Source organism: Leptonotus elevatus, chromosome 8, assembly GCF_054856555.1.
Source record: "Leptonotus elevatus isolate MCC_2025b chromosome 8, RoL_Lele_1.0, whole genome shotgun sequence".
In the NCBI taxonomy this organism is placed as follows: domain Eukaryota; kingdom Metazoa; phylum Chordata; class Actinopteri; order Syngnathiformes; family Syngnathidae; genus Leptonotus; species Leptonotus elevatus.
In genome coordinates, this window is record NC_141246.1 from 4,311,410 (window position 1) to 4,323,247 (window position 11,838).

General features: G+C 40.6%; 2 protein-coding genes across 2 annotated transcripts; one reads left to right on the plus strand and one right to left on the minus strand.

Annotated features, from left to right (window-relative positions):
- Window positions 1-1,414: 1,414 nt before the first annotated feature.
- dctpp1 (dCTP pyrophosphatase 1) lies at window positions 1,415-2,292 on the minus strand. The gene has a single exon (XM_086083218.1). It carries the CDS (start codon window positions 2,176-2,178, stop codon window positions 1,720-1,722), a length of 459 nt encoding a protein of 152 aa, XP_085939344.1. The 5' UTR covers window positions 2,179-2,292; the 3' UTR covers window positions 1,415-1,719.
- Window positions 2,293-2,777: 485 nt separating this feature from the next.
- gatb (glutamyl-tRNA(Gln) amidotransferase, subunit B) lies at window positions 2,778-10,924 on the plus strand. Its single transcript, XM_086083454.1, has 13 exons — window positions 2,778-2,932; window positions 3,916-4,069; window positions 4,151-4,264; window positions 6,717-6,915; window positions 6,993-7,115; window positions 8,164-8,277; window positions 8,351-8,435; window positions 8,654-8,698; window positions 9,730-9,922; window positions 9,997-10,130; window positions 10,280-10,358; window positions 10,424-10,561; window positions 10,659-10,924. Exons 1-13 carry the CDS (start codon window positions 2,787-2,789, stop codon window positions 10,791-10,793), a joined length of 1,659 nt encoding a protein of 552 aa, XP_085939580.1. The 5' UTR covers window positions 2,778-2,786; the 3' UTR covers window positions 10,794-10,924.
- The last annotated feature ends 914 nt before the right edge of the window (window positions 10,925-11,838 follow it).

Genomic DNA, 11,838 nt, shown 5'->3' on the forward strand with positions numbered 1-11,838 from the left:
CCTGGTCGCTTCCACGCCCAAAATGAGAGCAGAAAGGCTCCTTTCATGGAGTCCGACTCCCGCAGCCTCACTTACGCCGCTTTGATCAGTCGATGCTGTGCCGAGCCGGGACGTCACCGCTGGCTGTCCGTCATTCTCGGCACGCCACAAATGGAGGCGGAGGCGAGAAAAAAAACTTTCTAGCATTTGAAGCCTCTCGCCAAGCTCCCGTATTAGACTCGGTGTGATGATCAGTGGTGAGGCAAACACATCTCTGGCAGTGTCAATCAAAATTAAAAAAAAAAAATGGATTTGTTTAAAATCATAATTATAGTGACCATCATGGTTGCTACTCTACTCTCAGTGACTCATTAAACAGGATTATTAGTTGTTTTTTGCAGAGGATAAAGAATGTCTGTCAGTATTGTCTACATATTGTATTGTAGTTTTGTGTTGAAATAGTCGTTGCTTAAAAGTTATAACACGGGTAAAAAAACAGTTTTTCTTAAATAATTCATACATTTACAAAAATGTTATAGATACTGTTGCTAATTGTTAGCCCGTCAGTGACTTTTACAGTAGACTTAAGCTAAGGGACATTCATAAAGCAAAGTTTTTTTGTTTTGTTTGTTTTTTAAATATAAATCATGCAAGTGTCAATGTTTTATGCTTATTTTGACGTTAAACCAGTAAACTTTAGATGGAAGTTATATTTAAACAGCTTATAGTCTCTTTTTGATTGTGCAACATTACAATTATTATTTATAATTGTATTTTTGCACTGAATATTTGTGTTATTGCATTTTTATCATTTTCTTTTGAATGTTTTTTTCTATAAAAGACTTAGAAATAAAATAAGATTGGCAATAATGTAATTTTAAGGGAAAAATACTATATTGGGATATACTGTATACAGTATCGCTATGGGGATATAAAACGTTCATTTTATCGTAGATCCTTACTTGGGCTTTTCTTAAAATCGTGTTGGGATTGAGGTCATCATCCACTTATACTTTAATACTCCAAAAGGGAAGTCAAGTCAAAAATTCATAACATCACATTCGCTGCCTAGGGACTCAGCTTATGAATGTCACATGACCACACCCAGAAAACAAGTGAACCATGATTAGTCGTGAGCTGAGCCCTTTGGCAATGGGATGTTATTTTCAGTCAACACCAAATGACAACTTGCTTTTGAGACGGATAAAAACAGGTGGATTTTGCTGCTGACTTCATAATCGGCTTGTGGGAGTACACAGGGTGGAAAAAAAATTATTAATGGATGGACTCACTAGTATCCGAGTAGCTTCCTACACTATCAACTGGCAACCAGTCCGGTCCTAAATTCTGACGCATGAATAAACTCTGACCTGCAAAAATAACATTAATGAATACTCAAATTCAAAGAAGATAAAGAACACTTTACTTTGGCTGAGCGCTTTAACAGGAAAAAAAAACCCTCATGTAAAACAAAACAAAAAGTGGCCTGTTACATACCTGTCATTTCACAACATGAACTTATATATTACATTAGTGTGTACTATTTTCAAATGGGTTTAGATGAGCCGTGGAAATCAAATAAAATACATTTAAAAGCATGGTGAACTGCCTGAAAGTAACTTTGAACCACGTAAATTGTTTAAAGACCATTCAAGATGTCAACAACAACAACAAAAAAAGCAGCTAAAGATATGACTGCTTCCGGCAAATAGTCCCACGTTATATAACAAAAAAAATACATTAGTCCTTATATTCAGTGTACTTTTTCGCCGAGCCGTGCACTTTGCTTGCGGGGTACTTGAGTCTGTTCAGGGCCATTTTGCGGAGGACGGCCTGGGGCAGGTCCACGCGGCACTTCTCGGCCAGCTCCACCAGGTAGATGAACACGTCGCTCAGCTCATGGGCGAGCTGCTCCCGCTCCGAGTCGCTCCAATCGGGCAGGCCCTCGGCCACCTCGCCTTTCCACTGGAAAAGCTCCGAGACTTCGCCGACCTCGCCCACCATGGCCAGGAGGAGATTGCGGGGTTGGTGGAACTTGTTCCAGTCGCGCTCGTCGGTGAACTCGGCTTGCATTCGACGGATGTCCTCCACGCTCGGCTGCGGGCTGAAGGTGAAGCGATCCACCGCCGATGTATCGGCGTGCGGCGCGGTACCGTTCGTCGGACCGTCTTCAAACGTTTTCCCGTTTGTGGCCATCATGTTGAGAGGACGTACGTTGTTCAAAGTTTAGCGTTCTCGTCTGACTTGTCCCGCCAAACTTTAAACCGGAAATACGTCATTTTCCATACCTCTGGGATTTGAAGTTTAAATACGAGCGTCTCACGTGTAGGTGTACGCACATGCGCCTGAAGGACTACAATTCCCACCTGTATCTAGCCGCACTTCTTCAATGTTGAAGCATCCAAAGTGTCAGTAACAGTCCACAACAAAATGCCCAAAGCAAAATTGTGTCCAAATTATAGTTTTTTTCTCCTTCATTTCTCCCTTCTCAGTCTATAAACTGTTGCACCAAACACACGTAATCCGCCAGTAAATTAAAAGAAGAAGAAGACAGTTAAATTATTCTCATTATATTATTTTTTTTTTTGTAATTTCACTTATCATTCCCATAACGTTGCAACATTATTCCTGTAATTATACAACTTTATTCTCGTAAGGTTACAGTCAAAACGAGTTACGCCAAACAACCAGGAAATACGTTGTTTTCCACTACCTTGGGACTTGTAGTGTAAACCCAACCCGCTCGCGTACTCTACACGCCTTGAAGAACTACAATTCCCATGTGTAACCGCGCGTTCTAAACCAACATGGCAGCCTCCGCTGCTGCAGGAAGAGTCCGCTACAAAATGCTGAAAAAAACATTATTATTGTGCCCTAATGCGTCTTTTACAGTCCGGAGATTGAATGTAGGATTTTCGCGATATGATGGTCAGTTGCAGAACAGGACAAAAAGGTTGGTGAAGAGTGAAGACTATAAAATGCAGTACATTGCCTTCGAGTTGTGGCTAATCTGCTAGCTCCTCTGTAAAGGCTACTAGTTGTTGTTGTAATTTAATTTTACGGTTTTTCCCCTCGTATTTTATTTCTTTCATAGTGTCAAAATACAGCTACACATGTTCATTATTGCAACCCTTGACCTTGTTTACCAATTAATTTTCGCGGTGGTTATTTTGTCATCCGGCTACTTGCCACCTTGCGTCCTAGCGTTATTTTGCCGCGAATCGCGCGAGAACTGCAAGTACAAATTCTGCGCAGGTGAAGCGCGCTCGCCTGAAGGTGCTAGCTCACGGGTTCAAATACCGCTATGTACATTTTTTTTTCATGTTTAAAATTTCTTGCAGCCAGTCGGGAGTTGTTCACGTAGCCGTTTTGTTTCACACACAGTGCATGACTCACGGCAAAATAACCAATTCCCGGCAGCCTACACATCATTGTTAACGTAATTATTACTCACGGTATCGATTCACGCCAGGCCAAGATTATATTGCTCCGCTGCTTGACCCATCAGAACCGCTCACGGCAAAACGACGCCAGCAGGACAGTTGCCAGTCACGGCAAAATAACCACTTGCAATTAATAAAATAAAATAAAATGCAACCGTACGTTGTTTTATTTATTTTTCTTCAAAATGTTGTGCTTTATTCTGCAATTTCACAATTGTTGTTGCTTTATTACGGTAACTTTACGACTTCTCATAACATTACAAATGTTTTCATGTAACTTGACAACATTATTGTTTTCTCCTAACATTGCAACACTACGACAGTACAACATTTTTGTCGTACCAATTTGATTATTCGCATAACATTACGAGTTAATTAGCCTAATATGTTGTTGTAAAACAGTTTCAACAACAACAAAAGATTGTGTAGCATTGCACCTTTTTATCCAACTTTGCTTTCTTGTAATCTTCCGACTTTATTGTTTACTTCGCAGTGTTCCCACGCAGCTGGAAGGCGTCGTCGGCCTGGAAATCCACGCCCAGATTCAATCCCACACTAAAATGTTCTCCGGCTCGGCCGTCCACTTCCTGTCGCCTCCAAACTCCCTGGTGTCCTTCTTTGACGCCTCCTTACCCGGCACGTTACCTGTAAGAACTTTAATCCCAGCCTTCATATCATCATCATCTATCGGTCATCATTAATGATTACCGGCATTTGTGTCTCGCCAGGTCCTGAACAAACAATGCGTCGAGGCAGCCGTGATGACGGGCTTGGCCCTCGACTGCCACATCAACAGGAAGTCCCTTTTCGACAGGAAGCACTACTTCTACGCCGATCTCCCCGTGAGTCTCAGTTCAAAACGTCATTTCCTTGCTTCGTTTATTATTTCTTGATGTGCCGGAGTTAACGAGGAGCTGAGCGCGACTGCGGTTTGGCTCGGTTACTCGTTTCCGCAGCAACGCAACGTCAGAGTGTTGCTGCGAGCACTTCTCGACTTCTGTGGCGGTGCCTTTCCTCCCAGTTCAGAACCTTCCCGGAGACGGATCGTCCCATTGCATTCGAACGAAACCATCTCAAAACAATTGATTCAATGTTCCTTGGAGGCGTTGTAAAAACGGCGGCGACATGCTCTAAACGGCACCCGTGCAATGTGCATTATTGATATGTTCCAGCGGAAAAACGCTCGATTTGTGAGTCCAGCTGCTCAGCGAATCATATTAATGACCAGCTGGCATTCTTGTTTGATAGCTAAATGACCCAGCAGCTCTGCAATTATCGCTGTGTAAAACGGCAAACACTTTTATACCATGCATTTACAAACAAATAGACACTTGAGATTTGGGGACATTTTTTTTCCTTTTGAATCTTTTTTTTTTTTTTTGAGAGAGAGAGCTCAGTATTGTTCATTCGGTAATTTTACCGATTTGACATGTCATCTTTTGAATCATTTTAACGGTAGCAAGCCATGTGCTAAATAGTCTAGCAACGCTTATGCAAAGAAAGGACCTTTAAATAATCATGAGTGCTCCTCTAAATTTTGGCTAAAATGAAGAAAGTGAACGCATCCTTATTAAAATGACAGATTTTTCATGATAAGTTGTTTAAAAACTATTTAAAAAATGTAAATAACATTTTCTTTTAATTAAACAAAATACAATTATCATATTAATCAATCAATATTTTTGATTGATTCATCATTTAAAGATGTTACATTTAAAATTATATATATATATTATTAATTTATAGATAATTTATATACAGTAAATAAAAAATATTATATTATAAATATTGTGTGTGTATGTATGTGTGTATATATATACATTTATATATATATACATTTATATATATATACATTTATATATATATATATATATATACATTTATATATATATATATATATACATTTATATATATACATTTATATATATATATATATATATATATATATACATTTATATATATATATATATATATTATACAGCATATATAAAATAAAACTCAAAGAATAGTTATAAATAGTACATACTGTGTGCCTACCCTAAAACATATTATATGCAGGCAAAGTAGTTCATATTTTGCTTAAATAACATTATTCAAGTCTTAAAATATATATATATTTTTTTAATTCTCCTGGCGAAGCGGTTCTGTCAGTGAAATCCCTCCACTGCCCTTCACTCCCACCTTGCTCGTGGAGTATGAGTCGCGTTATACGATACGGTTGCCACGGCAACGCGGGCAGCTCGTACGCACCGAGGGGGCAGCGCGAGGAATACGGGAAGCAGATGAAATATTTATTATTCTCGTGCTTTTCAGGAAGAAGAAAAAAAAGAAACCTTGAGAGTGAAAAGTGCAACAGCACGGCCGCTGCATTTTCATGAACGAGTGCAGCCAGCATCTATTTTACATGCATTTGTTTCTTATTATTTCTTATTTAGTGAGTGATAATAATACTGAGCACTTTTTAAGGCGGTGACATTAAAGCGGTGCTCATTAATATGCCGCTCGGCACACGTCTCCCAACTTCTGATGGAGGCTAAGAGAAGAGCAGTGACGAGAGTGGGGGTTCAATTTATAGGAGAAGAGGGGAGAGAATGAACTTTTTTTTTTTTTGCTTCTGGCTGTATAAATTGAGTTCGCCACTCTTCAAGTTGCTAATACTGGATGTCAACAAGAGTCTTTTGGCTTCATTTGACTGCCCCCTTATGGCAAAAAGTGGAACTTGCTGAATATTTTTGCCATTTGCTCACACACACTAAAAAATACTTGATTTTTTTATATTTTTTTGCAGGTATGTTTTTGGCCTTATTGCTGTTCAACTTTTGATGTCTCCTTCAGATTTAAAGTCAGTTGATAGAAAAAGACTCATGATGATAATAATAATAATTATTATTATTATTATTATTATAGATAATGCACTTTACATTTCAAATAAATCTCCAAATGCTACAGAGACGTTCAAAACATATAAAATAGCAACAACAGCATAGTTTAAGAAACAAAAAAGTTGCTGCAGACAACGGATTAAAAATGACAACACACGAGTAAAAAAAAAAAGAAGAAAGTGTTGATTCAGGATTTTAATGATAGTTGATTTTTTTTTTTTTTTACATGCTCAAGAACATTTTGGGACTTTTTCAAGGCGGAAAAAAGTGGCTGTTTCTTCCAATGATGTTGTCATCCAATTAAGGGACAATGACATCATTATTAGATCTGGAAAGCATTCATGAAGCCGCATAACTTGAGTCATGACTCAATGTGGTTTGTTAAAAATCCGTTTTTTGACCTTCCCATCAGGCGGGCTACCAGATCACGCAGCAGCGGCGGCCCGTGGCGGTGGACGGCGTGCTGAACTACAGCCTCCTGGGCGGCAAGAAAGAGAACCAGATGGTCCGGAAGAACGTCCGCGTCAAGCAGATCCAGCTGGAACAGGACAGCGGCAAGAGCCTGCACGACGACGCCCGCCAACGGACGCTCATCGACCTCAACCGGGCGGGTAAGAGCCCCGCCGGTGGAGTCGCCGCCCCCAGCCGCCAGCCGCGCGGCGCTAATGCGTGTTGATGTCATGGGCAGGCGTGGGCCTGATGGAGCTTGTGATGGAGCCCGACATGACGTGCGGCGAGGAGGCGGCGGCGGCCGTCAGGGAGCTTCAGCTCATCATGCAGGCCCTCGGGACCTGTCAAGGGAACATGTCGGGTATGATGCTCACTTGCTCAAGTCGTTTTTTTTTTTTTTTTTACTTGTGTCTTCTTAAATGTGGGATTTGGGATTTTTACCCCCCCCCAAAATGGTTGTTTCGAACCCAAACCCAGCAACTTCCTGTTCAATTTTGGCGGTGGGTCATTGAGGCCTTTTGCGATGTATTGATTGATGAAACTGGTAACGAGAGTTTATTTTTTCTCGAACTTTCTAAAAAAATAAAGTGACCGTAGTTAACAAAAATTAAGAAAAAAATTAAAATTGAAAAAGCATTTTTGTTAGTAAAATAAAATAAAAGCCGAAATACTTTTAAATAAACGATAACTAACTGAAACTATTTTTGCATGTATACATGAGCTTTCGGTGTTTCTGTATTGTTCTACATCTGAAGGAAGCTCAAAGTTTTTTTTTATTCTTGTGTTCAACATTTACTCCATATATAAAAAAAAAAAAACCCAACTCTAAAACTAATAATAATAAAAAATACATTAAACTGAATAATTAAAATAATAATAAAAAGTAGCAAACTTGATGTAAAAACTAATTAAAAATAACCTAATAAAAAAAAGTCGTATCATAAATTGTAGTTTACTTTTAATTACCTTTTTTTTATGTTTTGTTCAACATATTCTCCATATAAATAAATAAACTAATACTACTAATAAAAACGACATTAAAATGAATCAATAAAAATATTAATAAAAAAGTAGCAAACTTGATCTAAAAACTGATTCAAACTAACTTAATAAAAAAAAATTTTTTCAAACTAACCAAAACTTTCCAGGCCCATTTTTCATGAAATGAATGAATGAAGTAGCTGCTTAAAACCAAAATGGCTGACTTCCTGTTGATTTTCGGTCATGGGTCCTTGAGACTTTTTGTGTGTGTCCGCCACGATTTTATATCGATCTTCTCCAGCTCCCTTTTCATGAAGGTTCTCCTCACAAAATGGCCGACTTGGGTTCCTGAGCCTTTTTGTAGCAACTGAGTGAGGGAATCCAGGTTTGGTCGCCTCCCAGAACTAAAAACCACGACTCCTCCACAGAGGGCCAGCTGAGGGTGGACGCCAACGTGTCGGTGCACAGACCCGGCGAGCCGCTTGGCGTCAGGACCGAAGTAAAGAACATCAACAGCGTCCGTTACCTGGCCAAGGCTATCGGTAAGACGTCAATTTCCGCCGTTGCATAAAATGTGCGCTGAAAACCGACGGCCGGGTCTTCTTTCACGGGCAGACTACGAGATCCGGAGACAGATGGACGTCTTGCGGCGAGGAGGCAGCGTGCACAACGAGACCCGCTCCTACGATTCCAAATCCGGGTAAGAGCGGGACCTGCGGCGGCGGCGGCGGCGGCGGCGGCGGTCGGGTTCGCTAGCTATGATGCTAGCGATGGCGCTGCCGTCTTCGTCGTCGCCCATCAAGTCTTCTTCATGCGTTGGGTCACGTGACATCATGGACGTTTAGGACACACCTTGAAAATGACACTTTCTATGCGTTCTGTTTTTATTTAGTTTAGTTTTTTGTTTTCTTGTTGTAGGACGACCGTGCCCATGAGGGACAAAGAGGGTCTCCAGGACTACAGGTGAAAACTCACTGCATCTAATGGAGACAACATTAGGTACACCTGACGTCCAATACAAGAGCAGTGTCTAAAAATTCCACCTTTTACAGGTAAAATAGTCAAAGTTAGTTAAACAGTTAAGTGGTCAGGTAGTTAGTTCTGAAGTCAAGTCATTTGCTCCCAAAAATTGTGCATACGTTCTATTTTAAAAGTTTTAAGTGTCCCAAAGACATATTTATATGTTTAAAAAAAAATATTAATTTGCATACAGAAGACTTTGATGCAGCCTCTCAATTGCAAAGAACGGTTGAAGAAATGGTAGTTGTTACACAAACGGCCAGCAGGTGGCAGCAGAGCAAAAGAGATCAACCAAGGCCATGTTGAAAAAAAGCTCATTTACTTACAATTCTAAATAGATTTGTGAATAGTGATGAAACTTAGCTATATTCTAATGCTAATTACTGCAAAACGGAAATGGATTGAAATATAGTTTTTTTTTCTGATGAAAGAAGAGACTTTAATCTTTCTTTTGGTAGGTTCCATGTTTTTATAGCAATAGAACACAACATTCTGTGGGCCTTGCAAAATCAGTCAAAATCCAGTAAAACAGCCGGGAGCGAAGGGGATTGCTTCTGTGAAAATGGCTGGGAAAAGTCAGTATTTCTCAAATGTAGATTTCATAAGTCAATATAACATTATGTACATATTTAAAGTTGACACTGCTTAAATATTTGGAGAGAAGAAACCTTTAATCATGATTCAGTTCAAATAAATAAATGAAATTAAAATGGTGTCAAAAAAAATCTTTAAGAAAAAATTTAAATGCAAATGCAATGAACTTAAAAGTTAAACTGAATTGAACGTTACTGAGTGAAATTTGTGCACCGATGAAGCTGCGGTGTGGTAGTTGCCGTCTCTGTAATGCTCATTACTGCCACCTTCAGGATATTGTCAGGCGGAGGTCCTCGCATCTGATTGGATTGTGCCGGTGTACCTAATGTCGCGTCCGCTATTTGTCATCGTCATCACGTGACGCGTGCCCTCTCCTTCAGGTTCATGCCCGAGCCCAACCTTCCGCCTCTCATGGTGTACGAAGACCCCGCCTCCGTCCCGCCGGGGGCCGACGTCCGGCGGACGGTGGTGCTGCAGACGTTGCGGTCCAAGCTCCCCGAGCTGCCCGCCGTCCGGAGAGACCGGCTGGTGGCGACGTACAACATCCTGCCCGAGCACAGCTTCACCCTCCTGGTCAGAAAGCCACGCTTTTAATATTTCATTTTTTAAATATTTTTTTTATTGTGTCATCATTCAAAACATTGCAGAATGAGGAAGGCCTGGTGGAATACTTTGAGGAGGTGCTGAAGGCCACCAGCCGGGAACCCAGGAAGGTGATTGGCTGGGTGACCAACGAGCTGCTGGCCCTCCTCAAGCAACAAGATTTGAACGTCAGCCAAAGGTGACACGGATTAGCCACACGCACACACACAAAAAAAGCACGACTATCAATGCTAATTGTTAGCATGAAGCTAGTTCCTTTATAAACTCAAGACTGCACGTGCCAATTTGAATGGCTTTGAGTGCGATTGCGCAACAATTGTTTTTCAGTCGCGTGTCGCCGTCCTCCATGGCGCAGCTGCTCGAGCTCCTGGAAGCAGGAAGCATCGCCTCCACAGCGGCCAAGCAGGTCAGCGCTCTCACACGTGCGCGCCGGCGGTTCGTTTTCCTCACCTGCACGTGCACACGCGTCAGGTGTTCCAAGAGATGTGGACGCAGTCGGGTGCGAAGACGGCGGCCGAGATCGTCAACGAGCAGGACTTGAGCCTGGTTAGCGACGCGGAGCAGCTGCATGCGGTCTGCGCCAAGGTGGTGGACTCGCACCCGCAAGAGGTCAGGACGCACCAACGCATCGTGTCGGACTTTGTTTTGGGATTTTGGATTTTGGATTTATTAACTCCCTTCCTTTCCTGTTCCTTGTGGCGTTTAGGTGCAGGCCTTCCAAGCAGGCAACCAAAAGGTTCTGAACAAGCTGATGGGGTTGGTTCGAATGGAGACCAAAGGCCGGGCCGACCCGATTGCGGTGCGGAAGATTCTGCTGGACAAGATTTCAGAAACTGATTGAGGGGGCAAGTGTGCCACCGAAACGATCAACAAGCGTCCCTCAATCTGTAGATATTTGACTCTGTAATGCATGTAAATAAGGAACATTATTATTTATCTGACTGTAATTTATAAAGATTTGTTTTCACTAAATGTGTCACATGATTCACACTCACTTCGTATACTATATTTATGTTCGGTATCCATCATTAATTAATAAGTAGTCCAGTTCGTTGTCTTATTTGATTACATAAATCACATATGATTTGGTTATAATTTAATATGTCATAAAAATAAAGTATTAAAATCCGTGCATAAAAGGTCTACTTTCAAAAGGGGTGGGGTTTCAAAGTATGGGTCACAATTTATAACGATAGGCTGTGTCGGAATGTGTGACCTCCAGTTTCAAAATTAGGATTAGGGATTTAAAGTGGGGTTCAAATTAGGTTTTCAAACTCGGGGAGGGGTTCAAAGTAGGTTAACAGGCAAGGCTTTTTTAAAGTAGGGTGTCAAATCAGGGGTAGGGTTTTAAAATTGGTTAGTTTTCAATAAAGTTTTCAAACTAGGATAGGGTTTCTAAGGTTAGGATTTCATAGTAATGATTGAAATTAGATTTAGGGTTTCAAAGTAGGTTAACAGATTAGAAGTGGGGTTTCAAAGTAGGACACGGGTTTTCAAGTAATTGGGGGTAGGGTTTTAAAATTGGTTAGGTTTAAATTGCGCTTTCAAATTAGGGTAGGGTTTTAAAGTACGATTAAGGTTTTAAAGTATGGTTTCAAAGTAGGGTCTGGCTTGTACAGGACTTTGTTTTATTTATTTATTTATTTAGGGTCCCCAACCTAAAATTTTAGGGGTGTACTTTGTAAATGGACTTAAAATAAAATAATTGAAATGAATACTGAATACTAATTCCTTGCTGTGCTTCTTTTTGCTGGACTTAAGCCCACTTCTTAATTCTTTTTCCAGAGATTGATATTTCATTATAGTTTCAATAAAGCTGGTCAAAATAACCAATCACAAATATCAGCGCTGCCTTTCCATTCACGTCATTGGCAATAAAACAAGCG